We start from the raw sequence: 19,080 nt of genomic DNA on the forward strand, positions 1-19,080 counted from the left end.
TAAGGTCACAGTGGTCTTGGATGTTTGGTCATCAAAAACTCACGTAGTTCATCCCTGAACAGATCTGATGTTCGTGCCAGATTTTACAAACTGACAGACACCCCAGAACATGTCTTTGGGCGACTGTTGTTCCTGATGTGAGAGACATCAAAATAAACTTTAATTATTCACTTTCTCATTTAAGAGTCCCTCTTGATAGTTCAAAGACAAATGCATGGCTGTCTGGGAGGGAAAACATCCTCTTACAATGTCACTGCTGTCCCTTAAGTTCCCCGTTTGTTTCAGAATTCCTTGAAATTGAATTTCTTCTATTTTTCCTTGATTTGGCAAAGATTACTTCATCTGACGTTGTATTTGGTAGCCACAAGTCAATGATAACCTAGAACAGCTTTTTGTTACACATGATTTAATTGGAGAATTTCTTAATTTTAAGAAATTTTCAGACTTTTTTATATAGATTTTTATTGAAAGTTTGATTAAAATGACTGATGAACTCAAGTTATTGGTTGCATTTTGTTTGTTTAGTATAATTAGCGAAGTATGAGCTTATTTTGGGGGTAAAATTTTCATTTTCTAAGTTCTCAGAAAGTTAACTTTTACAAGGTGAAACCCTTTTGGAACTGCAGAGTTTGGATAAAATGCCTTCAGCAGGTTTTGTGTACAGCGATGTTTGCACTTGAGAATACGTGTTTAAACTGTGTGTCTGCCTGTGGTTCGACATGGAGAAGGTAAATAGCAGGAGGATGGCCGATATTAAATTACCTTCATTATCATGTACTGTAGCACTAATCCCTTCTGAGGGCGTTTCAGAAGCTGCATTGGAGATGTTTTTCTTTCATGTTGTCATTGCTGTTTGCAACAGAGGAGGGTTGCATTTTAAGAACCCAATTTGCCAAAGGTTTTGACATAGAGTGCATAAAGATCAAACATTTTGCAGAGTTTAGCCGCATCTCATGGGTATTTATTACTAAAAAAAAAATCCAAATTTGTGGTTCACTGACCAGCTTAATTACATAGAAAACATAAATAATGGATTTGATGCAACCACATTCTAAAAGATGTTTCCGATGTGTTGCATCACTTTCCTTTAATAGGATTTTTTTAATGGTTTGAGAGCTGTGGATGCTTATTGTTGCAGTATTCAGAAGAATCTGTATTGTTTATTGCTGAATCCAATATTTTAGCTGCTTAACTGTCTTTTTCTGATTCACTTCATTATGCTTCATACACTTCCAATAGGCCACATTTATAATGTCAAACATGGGCCTTGCGTGCGAAGACGCTGCTGGAAATAGTGCAAAACGATGTCTGACATTGTCCTGCTGAAATAACACATACCTTCTGGGAAAACATGTCACCTTGATGCCAGCATGTCTCTCTCCAAAACTAAAACATCCGCCTTTCCACCAATGACTCCCTTCACTCATATGAAGTCATCCTGGCTTTCTTTATGCCTCTTTATGAATAAAGAAAAGATATTTAGTGTCAAACTCCAGTCCTTGTATCCTTGTATCCAGTCGCCATGCTCCAACACACCAGACTGAAATTAAAGAACGGGTGCACAAGAACCTGTTTAATCCATTTGATTTAAATCAGGTGTGTTGGTGCAGGGAAACAACAAAAACCTGTCGGATACTGGTCCTCGATGACTGGAGTTTGGCACTCCTGATTTAGTAGATGCTTTTTTGTATACCTAACCCTGACACCCTTACCTGTCACCAGTTAATCTGTTGATCATAAAATCCTCCAGAACTTTGTTCTGGATGTTATGACAACATTGTAATTTCTTTTTCTCTTCCAGACATTTTTTTAATATAGATATTCATTCAAAAACAAGTCATTTGAACCCTTTCTGTGAAATTAAAAAGACGTAATCAGAGGTTATACACAAAATGGTTTCTATAGAACACAGTTTACATTGAGTTTGAGCTCACATCCTCCAAACAGCAGTGATATTCACCATCCTCTTCAATACGTACAATGCCCCCCTCCTCTCTCAGAGTCCAGCCAATTATCTGGATATCTCTCCATCTCCGGCATCCCCACCTTCCCTTCATTCTTCCATTCGTTTACCTCTTTCTCCATCTGCCTCGTCTTTTCCTGCTGCAGAACAGAACATGTTAGATAGAGCAGAGCTCCTTGAAGCCTCAGGTCTGTGTGTGTGTTCGGAGGAAAGGCGACGAAGACGATGATGATGTCTACAACTGCATATTTCACACTGTAGGAGAACTTGAATGGTGACGCGTGTCAGGTGTGCTGCACTACAAACGTGACTGTCTGCCTTGCAACTGCATGAGTGTGTGTGTGTGTGTGTGTGTGTGTGTGTGTGAAATCCTCTCTGTCTGACACTTTGTGGCTCTGAGTGACAATAACGTTTCCCTGGATACTTCATTTAACAGTTGCCATTTCGACTCCCACTCAGCTGTTACATTGGCAACGTGCAGACGCACGGTCACGCGCAGCGCTGTTAGCAAACCTGTTAGAGAGTGATGGTTGCCAAGCAGAAGGCGTAGCAAGGTCTAATGGTTCAGGACAATTTATTACTGTCGTTACGGAGACATTAAGCTCCCTGAAGCAGCTTTACCTTTGCAGAAACCTCTTTTTTCTGCAGACAAGGTGGAGAACGAGCGCATTCACACAAAACCCGTAAGAGAACTCAAAGAAACTACAATTCAGGAAGTTAGCTGAGTTGTATTCATACTTTTTTTTAGATCAGGGATCACCTGACCTGTGTTTCCCGACTGCAACACACCTGATTCATGTAAAATGGATCTTTAGCAGCTTAAGTTCTGCACAAGTCTGGTAATGACCCAGGGGCACATCCAAACCCTGCAGGACTCCGGCCCCTGAGGTCTGTTCCAGACTATTGTTGCTTTTGTCAGAGGTAATGACTTTTATGTATAAAATTTTTTTTTTTTTTAAATGGAAAATGATTTAAAATTATGCTTAAAATAATTCAGATTAGCAACACACTGTTGGCTGCTGTTTTCAAATGTCAATATGTGGAAGAAAAAGTCCTCTTTTTTTTTTAAATTTGTCATCGCAAAATGTGTCTAAATTGTTGCATTTTGGGATTTCTTCTGATGCTTTTGTACAGAAATAAGTGCATCAACTTTATTGTTTCACAATCAGTCATGAAATAAAGTTTTTCACCAGTCCAGCAAATATACACTAAAACATGTAACATGGAAAAATGTACAATTACAGCTCCAATCTCACCACTGATGTTTCCTCTCCCATCATTACACAGATAGATAGATAGATAGATAGATAGACAGACAGACAGATAGATGCAATCAACTCATAAGGCACCAAGAAGAGGCAATAAATCAAATTAAATCATATATCGAAGAAGCCAGACATAATAGATATTAATTTAATCTTTATTTGTGAGGCGCTTCTTCATCACAGGACACTTTACAGACTCATCAGTTCGAGCCAGTTCATCATAAACAGCCTAGTAAAGGAAAACCAACATTTTGCATCAGACTTTGACTTCGGTCCAGTTCCCCATCTAGAGCTGCACGAGGAGACAGTGGAATATTAAAACCAAACGTAAAAAGTTGGTTTCAGATCATGTTGAACATGTGGGGAATCATTAAGAGTAACTGTTAGATACAAACTGCTTTTAGAAGAGTTTGTCTAGGTCGTAATAGCTCTGCATCGCCTGACTGACATTCATGATGCAAAGATATGAACTGCGGTCACGGCTGACGGATGCAAGAGGACGATGATTACAAGTTCAAATCCAGTATTTTCCTCAGTCTTTTGACTTTTCTACATTGCAACCATTTAGTTTTCACAAGGTTCACATTAAACTTTATGTTGAAGCTGTTATGTGACAAGAAATTCAGTTCAATTCAGCTTTATTTGTATAGCGCCACTTCACAGCAATGTTGTCTCAGGACATCAATTCAAGATACATCAGTTCAAGCCAATCCATAAATAGCCTAGCTAATAGAAACCAACTGATTGCATCGAGTCATGACTTCGATCCAATCCCCCATCCTGAGCTGCATGAGGTGACAGTGGGAAGGAAAAAACTCTCTTTAACAGGAAGAAAACCTCCGGCAGAACCCGGCTCAGGGAGGGCAGCCATCTGCCTCGACTGGTTGGGGTGGAGACGACAGGAAAAAGAGATCAAGAAAACTATATATTGTCACAGACGCCATACTCTGACTCTCGGTGGTTGCAACTCCTGTCATGGGGTGAGCAGAGAGGAATATTCCAGATGCCACAAAGGAAAAGTCCAGTCCAGCAGCTGTTCCAACCAGTCACTGAACTTGGTGAATTAAACCAGCTCAGCACCACAGCAAGGTAGACGAGCCTGTTAGTAAAAACACCTGCTCTAAATGCACAGGTAGATTCAAAAACATGGCAGGACTTCTACTTCATGGCACCTGGATTATACACCTCGAGTGGTGAAACAACACCTCGAGGCTTTAAACAAGTGCCTACTGAAAACTCCAGATGGGAAAACACGCGAATAGGACTGGGCGAAATGACCAAAATCTCATATCAACATACAGCTCATTTTATATCCCCATAACGATATAAAACTGTGTGATGTTGTGTCAGTCATCAGTTATGTGTCAGATGTTCTTGGCAACGGCAGCAGTGATCTCCTTCCATCTGGGGGAACTCTGGCCGTATGATGTTTCAAATACCTGTTGCAGCGTTTGTGTCTCCAAACTGCATCCATGCGACAGAAATTTCCCTCTTTTATGAACAAACTCATCAGTTTGGGTTGGTTGGTCATCTTTTAGTGAATTATCCTGCTCTGAAACACATCTGCTACCGTCTTCCTCCATGTTGGTTATATATATTGTAGTGTGCATGCCATAAATCGCATCTTGACGTAAAATAAAGCACCTTATTGTGGCATAAAGAGCTTCAAATGAAACGATAAACATTTTCTATCGTACAAACGATTTATATTGTCTTATTGCCCAGCTGTACATGTGAACAAGCTGTAGTTTTTCCTCCTGCACATCTGTGTGGAGGAATTTCAGCCCCTTTTTCTGTGTTTTCATCCTGTTTCCAGCTGGATAAATGTCACAACAGTGGCTTTTTTTTCTTTTAACTATCATTTAGGGAAAGGACTTTGTTTCTGAATTCTTCATTTTAATATCCAGAAACAGCAAATTTGGTCCAGATCATCATCCTACCACCACCATGTTTCTTCAGTGTGATCAGGTCCAAACCCACTGCCTCTCATTTCAAGCACAATGATCTCTTTTGGTCTCATTCATCCACAAAATCTTGTTTTTGTTAGTAGAAGGTGAATATTTGACGTAAATAAATAAAACTATCTCGATTTATTGTTGAATTAATTCACAGTCGTTTTTTTGTCTGTTTGTTTTAAAGAAACAAAAAGAAAACTTTCTAAAAGTTGAGATCAAGCAAACTGTTGAAAGACTCATTTTATTGTGCAGCTTTTAGTTTATATTTTATATAAGGTTTTTTATTGTTATGATTTTATTTTATAATCATATCTATAACTCAACTGTTCAGCCACAGAACCTTTCATCCCTGTTGTTTTCTTGTTTCCCACCTTGTGGTGACACAGGATTTGTTGTCGTGGATTTCGGAAATCGAACATACTTAATGATTCAAACGTGCATTTATTGAAAAGTTTGACTTGGAAAACAAAACAAAATAAAAAAACAACAACAATGTTAAATGAAGAGAAATGCAAAGTATGAACCTCCAGTCACGGCTGATTTGCAGATGTCGTTCCTGGTTTGGCCTAAAAAGCAGACCTTTAAAGTTAAAAAGCACAGATGTGGTTTTACACCTTGCTGGCTTCGCTTTGTGTTTCAGGCAGGAGTGTAAGAAGCTGCGCGAGGAGCTGAAGGAGGAGCACGAGGAGGACAAAGCTGCGGCTCTGGCTCAGTTGGCACAAGGCAAAGAGCAGGAGCTGGGCTGCGCCAGGGAGAGCTGGCAGCGGAAGGTGGAGGACCTGCTGGAACAGGTGCGGCAGCTTAGACGTCACCATGCTGGACGCCGTTCTTCTGGATGTGTGTGTGAAAAGCTGCAGACTTTAATCAGTTTTGTGCAGAGCCGGTCCTGGCTAGGTTTGCACCCTGGGTGATCATCGTTTGTGAACATCCAATTATTAACTAAGCATAACTCACTAAAAATTATTCATAAAGCATCATAAACTTACAAAATGTCATGTCAATGTATTCTGACATCACATGAGTGTCATATAAGTTATTTAGGTTCGCATAGATCCATATAGCATTAAAAACTCAGGACGTGCTATTTTTTACCAAATTCCCAGACTAACATGTAAACCTGCACTTGTTGTCTTGCAAACACAAACTAATATATTATGTGGCGAAGTAGCAACATATTAGCAAGAAGATAATAAAAAGTGTTTCATTACATGTACAATAATGTCATTCATAGGGACGTGCATACCTTTATCTTTACAGCGTTTTTCTTCTTTCCTTTTCTTTCTGAACCGCGCGCCTCATGGTTTCTTTGGTCTTTTGTCCATTATACCACGAGTTTGACTCGACTAAACATCACCTTTCCATCCGTCAAACACCCAGAGCTAAGACTGATGTCACGTGATGTGAACAAATTCACATTGATGCAGATCCGTGTTTTCTTTTTCTTTTTTCCCTTTTTTTAAAACATTTTCACATTATGAATGTAACATTATAGACGTGTTCATTTTATGAATGAAATATAAATATATTTATATTTGGATGCAGTCGTGTGTGTGTGGGATAATAAAAGTTCAGTCTATCCGAAGCAGCAACCTCTGACGGTTAAAAGTGAAGTCTATGTGGAAGTGCATAAAACTGCAGTTCCCACTTCATCCACTAGGGGCTCCAAAACAGAGCAAATCCCCATAGACTCCCATGTTAAAAAGACCAACTTCACAGCAGAAATAAACATGTTTACAGCCTGGTGCAAAAATCCATTTTAGGTTTAATAGGTCAGGTTTACCTTCATGACAACTGTGGGAGGAGTGAATTTTTTTCTAGCTCGCCCGTTTAAAAGTAATTTAATCTCGAAGTTCGGCATATTTAGGGGTGTGTCCTTTTGATTGACAGATACCCGATATCCCGCTAAGTAAGAAAAACATGGAACAACCACGGTTTTTAGCCAGTTAACAACATCACTTAGCTTTAGCCCGCTTACCTCCGTTAGCTTGTTAGCTCCCGTTATCTCGGGGTTAGCTCGGTTAGCTCTTAGCTACAGAAAGCTCGGAGTTGGCTCGATGTCAATCATCCACCAAACAGCCCCCTCTCAGCTCCACCTCTTTGCCCGTATTTGTCCTTTCCGGGCGAGACGACACGCATGCCTCTGCCAACATGGTGATGGTAGGAACCACCCACCGAGCTTCAATTCAGCTCTTCAGAAACCTATGGGTGACGTTACGGAGGCTACGTCCATCTTTCATTTTCAGTCTATGGTCTATCCCACGCCCTCATCCTCGTCCTTTCTCCGTCATTGAATCGAACCTGCTCACAATGTCTGAAGTTGCGAGTTGATCCCCCACACACACACCTGTACAGGCCTACATGACTCTCTGCAGCAATTTGCCCGTCCAGCGCTTATTAACTTGACGTGGAAATGCGTGGTATTAGACTGGAGAACTGCTGATTTTTTGTATTTTTTTTTATTTTCAGGGCGCTCGTGTACCCCCAAAAAGGCTGCGCCCTGGGCGGTGGCCCACAAGGCCTATAGCAAAGACCGTCCCTGGTTACATGTTTCAGAAATCAGGAAATGAATCAAAGACAAGCGGCTTGCTCGTTGTCGTGAAGTAAAATATGCTAAAAGCAAAGTTTAATCTACAACTTTTTCCATATTAAATACCTGAAACTTGCAACTGAAGGCTTTTATTGTCCTGTAAGGCTTCCTCACACTGGCACACAAACCCACACAAACACATTTATTATGCAACACATCAGAGCTGTTCATCCCTGCACAGAAACATTAATGTAGCATGACTAAGCTGTCCTGTGGTCATCGTACAAACGGATGCGTCCTTATTTAAGCTCATTTCTGCTGGTGCACCAGCTGCTGGTCATCATCAGGCGCTGCTGTCAGAGATTGATGCTTCACTTAAACCGTATTTATTTAATTTGATGCCTAATCAGATCTGCAGTCCGTCTGCCAGACAAGATGGTGTTTAGAAATTAAATGATCTGTGTTTTAACAGATGTAAGTGATTCTTCCACGTGAGGTTTCCTTTAAAGAGGAACAGGATTCAGTCTCTAAGATGAGTGGCTGATCCTCACTGAAGGATCAGCAGAGTTGGAGCTTGTATATAATCGATGGAAAGGGCGTCCCAGAGGGAGAGAAGCTGTAATTCAGCTTAGAGCTCTGATACACCTTCTGTAGTCAACGTCGAGGAGCACGGCGGAGCGTTGAGCAGCTAAATAACTGGATGTTTGTCTGCTTCTGCTGTAAAGGAGAATGAGTATAAACTGGAACATGTTGCTGCGGCGGAAAACACCTCATAAATCCTGACGTTGCCCTGTGTTTAGTGTGAGTGGAAACAGTCAAACACATGTTTTTCCCCCGTGTGACTGCTTGACTCTTCGTCTTTCCGAGCAGAAACATGTGCGATGGTTTCTAATATTTGTCAGTGAAGAAGAAAACTGATTCGTCTATTGGTTAATGCAGGGCAACATCTGTTTCCAAGAACGAAAAAGATACGAGCGGGAACATTTACCGGGTTTTAATTTCACATCTGAGGCTCGAGACATTTCTCCCGGCCTGTTTCCGACGTACAAGTGTGTTTTGGTTGTGTTTACCCACAATGCCCTGCACTGAGCCCACAGTTTGGTTCCAAACAAACCAGACTTCTGAGCAACTGAGCGAGGGTTGGAATTAGACGAGCTGGTAGATGCACCCACAGACATGTGCTGATTAACCAGGACACGAGGGCGAAAAACAGGCCGCTGGAACAGGAAATGTGTGATAATGGACTTGAGAAGCAAACAAGACTGTTGGAAGAGACTGTGGGGCATGTGGATACAACTAGTAGCTCAGTGTTTCAACCAAGCGGCAACCTCCGTTGGTTAAAAGTGAAGCCTATGTGAAGGTGCATAAAACTGCAGTTCCCTCTTCATCCACTAGGGGCTGTAAAACAGAGCAAATCCCCATAGACTCCCATGTTAAAAAGACCAACTTCACTGCAGAAATAAACATGTTTACAGCCTGGTTCAGAAATCCATTTTCGGTTTAATAGGTCAGGTTTACCTTCATGACAACTGTGGGGGGAGTGAATTTTTTTCTAGCTCGGCTGTTTAAAAATAATTTAATCGTGAAATTTGGCATATTTAGGGGCGTGTCCTTTTGATTGACAGGTACCCGATCTCCCACTTCAAGTAAGAAGAACGCAGAACAACTGGGGTTTTCAGCTGATTAACAAAGATACTCAGCTTTCGCCCGCTTACCTCCGTTAGCTGGTTAGCTCCTGTTATCACCGGGTTAGCTCGATTAACCTTAGCTACAGGCCAGTCGGAGTTCGCTCTATGTCAATCATCCACCATGACGCTCACAGCCCCCCTCTCAGCTCCTCCTCTTTGCCCATTTTTTGTATTTTCTGGGCGAGACGACACACATGACCCTGTCAAGATGGCGATGGTAGAAACCTACAGGTGACGTCACGGAGGCTCCGCCCATCTTTTATATCCAGTCTCTGGTTTCAACACGCACAAACCACAGCTTGAGACGTTGATGATCAATGACAAGAAGGAGTCAGGACAGTGAGATGGGAGAGTAGCTGACCAGAGGGATGAGATGAGACCCCGTTAACTACGACTTAGTAATGGGCGTTTATGCAGACGATGTGCTTCTGTTCGCTCCGTCTGATCCTTTCAACACATTTAAACACTCTGTAAAGCAAACAGGAGCATCTCTGTGAAAAAATGACTTTGTCAACCAGTTTTCCTGTTTGCAGACACAGATCTGGGATCTTCACGCTGAGCTCAGTATAATTTGTAATAAATATTTTTATTTCCTTCGATGTGACTGTTTATCTTGCTCCCGATCAGTTTTCTGTATGAACAGTAAAAAAAAAAGCAGGTTGTTTATTCAGGATGCCGCTGCAAACCACAACAGACTGTGAGTCACACTGCTTCCTGCAGACAGTTTTAGCTCTCCATCCATGCTTTGCCACCATAGTTTATTATGTTTTGTAATGAACACCAAGTTATTTGCATAAAGTTAAAAGCTCTTTCACTGGAGGCGTCAGGGATTAGTTTGTTTTAGCTGAACTCATCACCACCGTCTCTCCATTCTGTATCATCCGACTGCATGAACCAACACTTTTGTTCAGCTGCTTTAGCGTGCAAAGGTTGATCATTTCCCCCTGCAGTCAGGTGTTAATCCTTCCGCCTGTCTTTGCGTAGATATCCCTGTTGAAGCAGAGTCTGGAGATGCAGCTGTCCCAGTCGCAGTCGTCGCTGCAGCAGCTACAGCACCAGTTCAGCCAGGAGAGGGAACACCTGAGGATGCAGCTGGACGAGCTGCAGATGGAGCACCAGAGGCGGCAGCAGCGTCTGCAGGAGGCCCACTGCTGCGCCATGCAGGACATGGAGCACACCAGGCAACGTGACCTGAAGGTAAGCGCTGGCAAACACCCGCTCACATATCTGCAAACAAAACCAGCTTAAAACACCAACGAAGGCTGGTGAATTCCCCGCGGAAGTGTGTTTCACTGTAAATAAACTATTATCTTCACGCGGTTTCTCATCAGAATGCATCGTGTGTGGCCGTGAGGCCAAACAAACCAGTTATTCTTCTTTTCTCACAAAGTCCTTGGAATATTTTCTAAATATTTTAAGATGCATCTAATGAAATAAGCAGCCATGTTCGTTCATCAATTAGAGGCACACTTCCACCATCAGGTGTCCACACGGCATTGTCCTGCATGCTCAAGTTCTTCCTCTGCATCTGCAAGTGCTTTCCAGGACTAACAACAGAAAAAGAAAGTCAGTCTCTCTCCAGAAATACACAAACAAAAGTCACCTGATTTCAGTCCACAGCTTAAACCTGGACAGAGGAGACGCTGTCAGTCAGGAAAACCTGCTAACAAGAGAAATAACAGAGTAAATACCTTAAAACAGAAAAGGTAAGGTTTAAAAGAAATATTAAATGGACAAAATAAATAAAATGAAATCAGTTTCAAACTAGAATTAAATAAAATGAGAATAAAAAGACATTGCACATATGAAAAATAAAATAGAACTAAAAACTAGAATGAAATACTAATTCACCCTTTAGTTAATTCATTAATAATGGTAGAACAAGTACTTTTTAAAAAAATGTTTATGTAAGGCCTTTATTTGGTCTTAAAAAGGCAGCATAGGAGATGTTTTCCCGCATCATTTTTTACCTTTTTGCTTTAAATCCTCTTCACATCTAAGTTACAGCCAAATATTTCATGTTTCAGACAGAAAAGTTAAAAATATTTCCTCACCTGTGTGACAGATGGGACTAACATGTAAATGTGACTGGACATAAATATATGTCTGAGAAATTTAATTTAATTTGTGGAAATTATCACAAACAGTTAAAATGTGGGAAGTGATCGATCTATAAAGGGAACAATTTATAATGTTATGCGATGCTATGACAATGAGTTTTTTCCTCTCTCTTTTTATTTTCATTGAATATCGTTAAGAAACCATTTAGTCAATCACCATTTATTGGTGCATTATGTTTCTTTTTTAAAAAAAGGGGGCAGATATTACAAGAAATTTTCTTTTTGCTGCTCTTTTTCGAGCATCGTGCTCTGTATTGTTTTGTTTTTGTACTGTAAAGTCTTGTTTTACCTTTTTGTAACAACATGTGAGAAATAAATGAAAAAGAAAAAAAAAAAACCCACACCATCTAGTCGTTTTAACCGATCCGTCATGAACGATTGGATGGTGACATGTCAGTCAAACTCAGCTGCCGTTTGTCCCTCCCCCCCTCAAGCACTACACATGCGAATAGCTTCATCCTGGCTCGGTAGCTGGATGCTGATGATTCACTGTGGCGACCCCGAAAGCAAAACGACTTAGCTGTAGACATTTTAAATGATGATAATAATAATAATAATAATAATAATAATAATCATTATAATCATTATAATGATAATGATAATAATAATAATAATAATAATAGTAATAATAATCATTATGATGATAATGATGATGATGATAATAATGATAATTATGATAATGATAATAATAAAATTATTATAATAATTATGATAATAATAATGATGATGATGATAATAATAATAATCATAATAATGATAATATTGATGATGATGATAATAATAATAATAATAAACAATAAAATAATAATGATAATAATAATAAAAATGATAATAAAATAAAATAAAAATAATAATTAATTTTATTTGTTTGGCGCCTTTCTGGACACTCAAGGTTGCCTTACATTACACACGATAAAAATTGCATTAAAACAAATGAAAACAACAGACATTTAAACAGACATTAAAAGACAGAGCAATTATGTGTGAAGTGAGTAGGCTTGTCTAAACAGATGAGTTCTGAGTCCATAGCTCGATTCGTGTATGTAAAGTGCCCTGTGACAAATAAAGTTGAATTGAATTGATTTGAATATGAAAACAATCAGGTTGATGGTTCTGCCTTTAACTTTCCCACCTTACCTTTCAGGCTACAGGTGAGAAATTAAACAAGTGTCTGCTTTAATGAGCGTAAATGGGACTGGTTTAGTCAGCAGCAGACAGAACGATGAGTGACATTTAGGAAGTTATGAGCAGAGCAGCTGTAAGTGCTGCTGCCGCATCGGCCTTTCAATCCAAACCGCATTCAGACACAAACAGCCAAACCACAGGAATGTAATGAGATTTACAGAATTATGATTATAAAAGAGCGTCAGGAGACGCTGTCCTTGACATTTCAATTGAACGGAGCTTCGTCGGAGTCGAGGTTGTGACTCATCACCGCCATTACTCACTCTGGCTGATGGCAGGCGCTTCGGTGGCAGCTTCGCATTTATGCAGCAACACAACGTATCCGCTCCTCAAGGTGCCGAGAAAATGTTCTTCACGGCTAATCCATCCGTTTCGCAGTCAAGGTCGGTTTGGATCGGCGACATGTCCCCATGTCTCCTGCTGTAATTGTATTAATACTTCAGTGGAGAATGGAGGTCAGAAAACAGCGTCCTTATGACGTCTTCCTGCCAAACACTGAGTACAAATCTGCACAAGAGTGTGTGTGTGTGTGTGGGGGGGGGGGGGAAGGATGCCACCTCTGAGTCACACCGCTCTTATGAAATCAGCCGTCTTTATTATCCTCCTGTAAAGCGAACGGACGGCCGTAACAACCGTCTTTTGTCTCCGTTATCTTCATCTTCTCCTGTGATGCAAACGTTCATTCAGAACAAGCACGAAGCCGACCGAACTCTTCTCTTCCTCCATCACAGCGGTTCCTAACAAGCAGCGAAACCAAGCGCTAAAAGCTGCACGGAGGCTTTCCACCCTGATGGGGTGTTTATAGAGAGAAAACTCAATTATCCAGAGTGGAGCCATTTTAAAGGATGATTTGTGTATGTGTGTTTTATGTGTGTGTGTGTGTGTGTGGGGTGGGGGGGTCACATTCATATTGTCTGGTGTTATCTCTTCACAGTTCAGAGGGCATATCCAGGGAGTAATAAAACTGTTCAAATCCTTTCAGTAACACACACACACGCACACATTTTGGCACCACCAGATTTACTTTCCTGCCACAGAAAGCTACAAATAGAAACGGCAAGCGTACACGAAGCGAGCGACAGGCTTACTTTTTTTTTTTTGTTGGCGACGTGAAAAGGCGGGGGGGCGGGGTGCTATGACAAGTGTACTTGTACTAAGTTAGATATTAGAAACCAACAGGGAATACACCGATACAGGAATCATATCAAGCCGTGTTTGAGTTGGATCAGGAAAGCAGCTTTTCTGCTTCGACAGCTGCAGGAAAAGTTCAATCATAATCATCATGTCATTAAAAAGTAAAAGAACATTTTTCAAAAAAGATGGAGAGTTCTGGGGCTTCAAGGTTGCATCTCCGCAACAAGGTCTATTGGAATACCCCACTTTTGAGGTTTATTAAAATGTGCAAATAGATGCGGATTCCTTTCTTAGTTTTTATCTGTTTGCATTTGTCACCGATAATGAAGCAGAAACGTTACGGCTGGATCCTTTGCTGGCGATGTGTCCTGTACATGAACTGGTCTATGTGTAATTTACATGTGGATCAAATCAAACTCAGTTCATTTATCTGTGGGGAAGTTCATTTGCAAAAGAGATGGTGCTACAGAGACACTAAAAAGATTAAAACTTGTATACATAACACATCCATTCATACTGTTCATCACAATAAAATCATTCCATAAAGTAAAATTGAGAGCCACAGTGTCCAAATCTGATAACCCCTGGCTGCAGCATGGAGAATGGGGTGGGGCTGGATATTGGGCGGGCTTGGACGTCAAATGGCCGTTGGGTTAGGGTTAGAGCATTGACTGTATATTAAAGATGGACGGAGCCTCCGTGACGTCACCCATAGGTTTCTGAAAAGCTAAATTGAAGCTTGGTGGACGGTTCCTACCATCACCATCTTTGCAGGGGCATGTGTATTGTCTAGTTCGGAAAATACAAATATGGACAAAGAGGTGGAGCTGAGAGGGGGGCCGTGAGCGTCATGGTGAATGATTGACATCGAGCAAATTCCGAGCTTTCTGTAGCTATAAGCTAACACTGAGATAACTGGAGCTAACAAGCTCAGCTAAGTCACATTGGTAAATGGCGAAAAACTGCGGTTGTTGTACGTTCTTCTTACTTGAAGCGGGAGATTGGATACCTGTCAATCAAAAGGACACGCCCCTAATATGCCGAACTTCGAGATTAAATTACTTTTAAATGACCCTGTTACCCCTCTGTTTTGGAGCCCCTAGTGGATGAAGGTGGAACTGCAGTTTCATGCTCTTCTGCATAGGCTTCACTTTTAACCGCAGGAGGCTCCGTCCAGTCTTTCATATACGGTCTATGGCTTAGAGTTAGGGTTTGGGTTAATCCAATCAAAATGTTGAGGGGAACGTCCAACCCCACCTAATATCCAGCCCTGCCTCATTCCCCATGCTACAGCCAAGACCCTTTCTCCAAATCAGCTGTTTAACAAGCGGATAGAGGTTGGGATTAAACTAGAAAGGGATCTCTACCTGTGTCCTGAAGCTAACAGGATGTGGTTAGAGTTCAGTGGGTGTGACGTGTCTGTGGAGATGTGTGCAGCTTTTCTCAGGGCTCTGGTATCGTAAAGGTCCGTGCATCGCATGTCCTGTTCTTTGCTGTGACCCGCGTCTGAAAACTGCCTCTTAGGGTTAAATAAAGTTTTCTGCACCTGAGCTATAAGTGTATGTGTTTGTGATGAGAAGTAGTAGAAGACAAAACAAAATACACACATATATACATATATGTGTGTATTATATATAGTTATAAAAAGGTTGAGAATCTGCAGAAATTTTACAAGTGATAAAACTGGAATCATTATTAAAAGCTAAATTAAACCAAACGTGAACAAAATCTAGAATTGTGTAGGCTCTCCCTCAGAGTATATTTTAAATAAAAGTAGAAAGATGCTCTGCTGCTTCATGAACTTCTTTGTAGAAATAATGGACTCTACATCAAGGTCGTCACACTCCAGTCATCACGGCTGGTATCTGGCAGGTTTTTGTTGTTTCCCTGCACCAACACACCTGATTCAAATCAAATGGATCAAACAGCTTCTTGTCAACCTTTTTGTTCAGATACCGGCCCCTGCGGACAGAGTTGAACACCTGTGCTTTCCATCCTCTGCAGACCTGGAGCTAAATATTCCACCGTACCAGAACTTGAATAATTCACACGTCTCCTAATAAAATGTAGGGTTTTTTTTTTTTCGAGATTTCCCAACATTTTTAAAACATTACAGAAAGATTTAAAATTAAACAAGTGTGTGAAATTAAACCTTTTTTCTCCTTTGCATCGTCAGAAATTGAATTTTAAATGCTGAATGTAAAGAAAAACTCGACTGAAATGTCATTAGTCATGTCATGAATCTCATCGGGGTGCAGTTAGACCCTGAACAGCTTTATTTCGAGCAGCGCTCCTCGCTCAGACAAGCTTTGGACGAGATGAACATTATCAGCCTGCAGCTGCTGAATAAAACCACACGAACAAACACGTTTCAGGTCATTAACAATCTGCTCTTCGGGTTTAAGTCACCAGACGCATCGCACCTGCATCCACATCCGCCACGCTTTGATGCCGCGGCGCTCTCAGAGGCCTCAGCTCCTCCAACTATGTCTTTTAAGTTGTCCTCAGGGTCGGGATTAAGAGCCGTGGCGGATCAGCCTGCCAGAGGGGCTGAAAGCCTCCGCTCATCTCTTTGTATGTTTATCTTTCACACTTCTTCATCAGCGTCACTCTTTCTACTTAGTTAAATGCAATCAGCCACCGGTAAAGTAACCGGTATTGACAGTCCACTAATGGAAAGAAGATTGAGTAACCAGGCCGACACACACACACACACACACAGGAGGGAGTGGATGTAACAACATTAAAGTCGATTTGTAATTATAGGATTCACTGTGATTAGGAGTGATTAATGTCCTCCCTTTAATTAAAAGAATAAAAGCTATGGTTTTACTGACTCACGACACAAAAGCACCGATGATCAATACCAACAGGTAAGCGAGATTAGCAGCTTTTAAAACTCCTCTCTGGAACCGTGACAGTCTCTCGCTGGAGTTTGAACACACATCTGCAGCAGCTGGTCCAGGACGATGAGGTTTAGCCGTGAAACCGGAAAATTCCTTACAGGTCTGAAATGTTCTGGTTAAGATGCTTCAGACTTTAGAGAAGTTTAAATCGTCCTGACGGAAACTTTCATAACATATTTATTACAAGGCGTCTGCTGGGAAACTGGTTTCTCAGACGTCTGTGGAGTTTTCCTGAAGGTCAAACATGCAAACAATTATTCGTTTGTCAGTAGTTCCCATCAGAACATGTCTTGTTCTGAACCAGCTGTGTTCTGGGAGTTTATCCACAGCTGTAATGGAAGGTAAAACTTAAGCCAACTGCAACAAATAAAGAATAAAATACAATATAAGAAAATAAAAAATTTTTTTAAAATAAGTTTGGATGGGATTTGGAACGACGCGTGGTGGTTGCCATGGTGACAGTCGGTAGCTATGTGATCCACGACGAGGAGAAAATAGCTTTGTGTCCAAATCGCCAACAGAATGATACCTAATGATCTACACCAGGGATGTCAAACTCCAGTACTCGAGGGCCAGTATCTGGCAGGTTTTTGTTGTTTCCCTCAACCAACATCATCCATCCATCCATCTTCTGCCGCCTATTCGGGGTCGGGTCGCGGGGGGCAGCAGCCTAAGCAGGGAAGCCCAGACTTCCCTCTCCCCAGCCACATTTGCCAACTCTGCGGGGGGGATCCTGAGGCGTTCCCAGGCCAGCCGAGAGATATAATCCCTCCAGCGTGTCCTGGGTCATCCCCGGGGTCTCCTCCCAGAGGGACGTGCCTGGAACACCTCACCAGGGAGGCGTCCAGGAGCCATCATGACCAGACGCCCGAGCCACCTCAACTGGTTCCTCTCGATGCGGAGGAGCAGCGGCTCTACTTTGAGCCCCTCCTGGATGACCGAGCTCCTCACCCTATCTCTAAGGGAGAGCCCGGCCACCCTGCAGAGGAAACCCATTTCAGCCGCCTGTATACGAGATCTCGTTCTTTCGGTCACGACCCACAGCTCATGACCATAGGTGAGGGTAGGAACGTAGATCGACTGGTAAATCGAGAGCTTCGCCTTCTGGCTCAGCTCCTTCTTCACCACGACAGACCGGCGCAGAGTCCGCATTACTGCAGACACCGCACCGATCCGTCTGTCGATCTCGCACTCCATCCTTCCCTCACTCGTGAACAAGACCGCGAGATATTTAAACTCCTCCACTTGAGGCAGGACCTCACTCCCGACCCGGAGAGGGCAATCCACCCTATTCCGGCTGAGGACCATGGTCTCAGATTTGGAGGTGCTGATTCTCATCCCAGCCGCTTCACACTTTGCCGCGAATCGCTCAAGTGAGAGCTGGAAATCACGACCAGATGAAGCCAACAGGACCACGTCATCTGCAAAAAGCAGGGACCCAATCCTGAGGCCACCAAGCCGGATCCCCTCAACACCTCGGCTGCGCCTAGAAATTCTGTCCATATAAGTTATGAACAGAATCGGTGATAAAGGGCAGCCTTGGCGGAGTCTAACCAGAAACAAATCCGACTTACTACCGGCAATGTGGACCAAGCTCTGACACCTGTCGTACAGGGACCGGACAGCTTGTACAAGGGGGTCCGGTACCCCATACTCCCGGAGTACCCCCCACAGGAGCCCCCGGGGGACACGGTTGAACACTTTCTCCAAGTCCACAAAGCACATGCAGACTGGTTGGGCAAACTCCCATGCCCCCTCCAGGACCCCAAAGAGGGTGTAGAACTGGTCCACTGTTCCGCGGCCTCTACCAACACACCTGATCTAAATCAAATGGATCAAACAGCTTCTTGTTAACCTATTTATAAATTTTGGTCAGGTGTGTTGGAGCATGGATACAATGAAAACCTGCAGGATACTGGCCCCTAAGGAGTGGAGTTTTGACACCTGTGATCTACACCAACAGTTAAGTGGTATTTACATATTAGAAGGAAATAAATTACGACAACGAAGAGCTGCCGGCAGTATTGGGCGATGCCATCTTAAACTCTTTGGCTTCGTCGTTTCTAAATGGCTTTGGAAAAAGCTTTAACTGTATGAACATATGAGTGAATGATGATGAATGAGTTATATTCAATAATCAAATCAAATTTTACTTACATGACAGCTTTCATGTCTGAAGGAGTGCAAAGTGCTTTACATATATTAAAAACGACAAAGAATACAAATACATGGACACACCTGATCATTAGCTCACACATGCAGACACACACACCCTTTCTATGTTGTGCAGCGTGACTCTTTTGTTTCAATAACCCAGGTTTTTTTTTTTTTTTACTG

At 41.9% G+C, this 19,080-nt stretch overlaps 1 protein-coding gene across 1 annotated transcript in view; it reads left to right on the top strand.

Annotated features, from left to right (window-relative positions):
• fam184ab (family with sequence similarity 184 member Ab) overlaps window positions 1-19,080 on the top strand; it is a gene marked incomplete at both ends in the record, with an annotated part of 199,826 nt that overhangs the window by 134,608 nt on the left and 46,138 nt on the right. The window contains 2 exons of the mRNA XM_079254953.1: window positions 5,824-5,974; window positions 10,383-10,595. Of these exons, the coding sequence (XP_079111079.1) occupies window positions 5,824-5,974; window positions 10,383-10,595 (364 nt within the window). The remainder of the gene's footprint in view (window positions 1-5,823; window positions 5,975-10,382; window positions 10,596-19,080) is intronic.

This window comes from Telmatherina bonti (assembly GCF_933228915.1).
Source record: "Telmatherina bonti genome assembly, chromosome: 16".
In the NCBI taxonomy this organism is placed as follows: Eukaryota; Metazoa; Chordata; class Actinopteri; order Atheriniformes; family Telmatherinidae; genus Telmatherina; species Telmatherina bonti.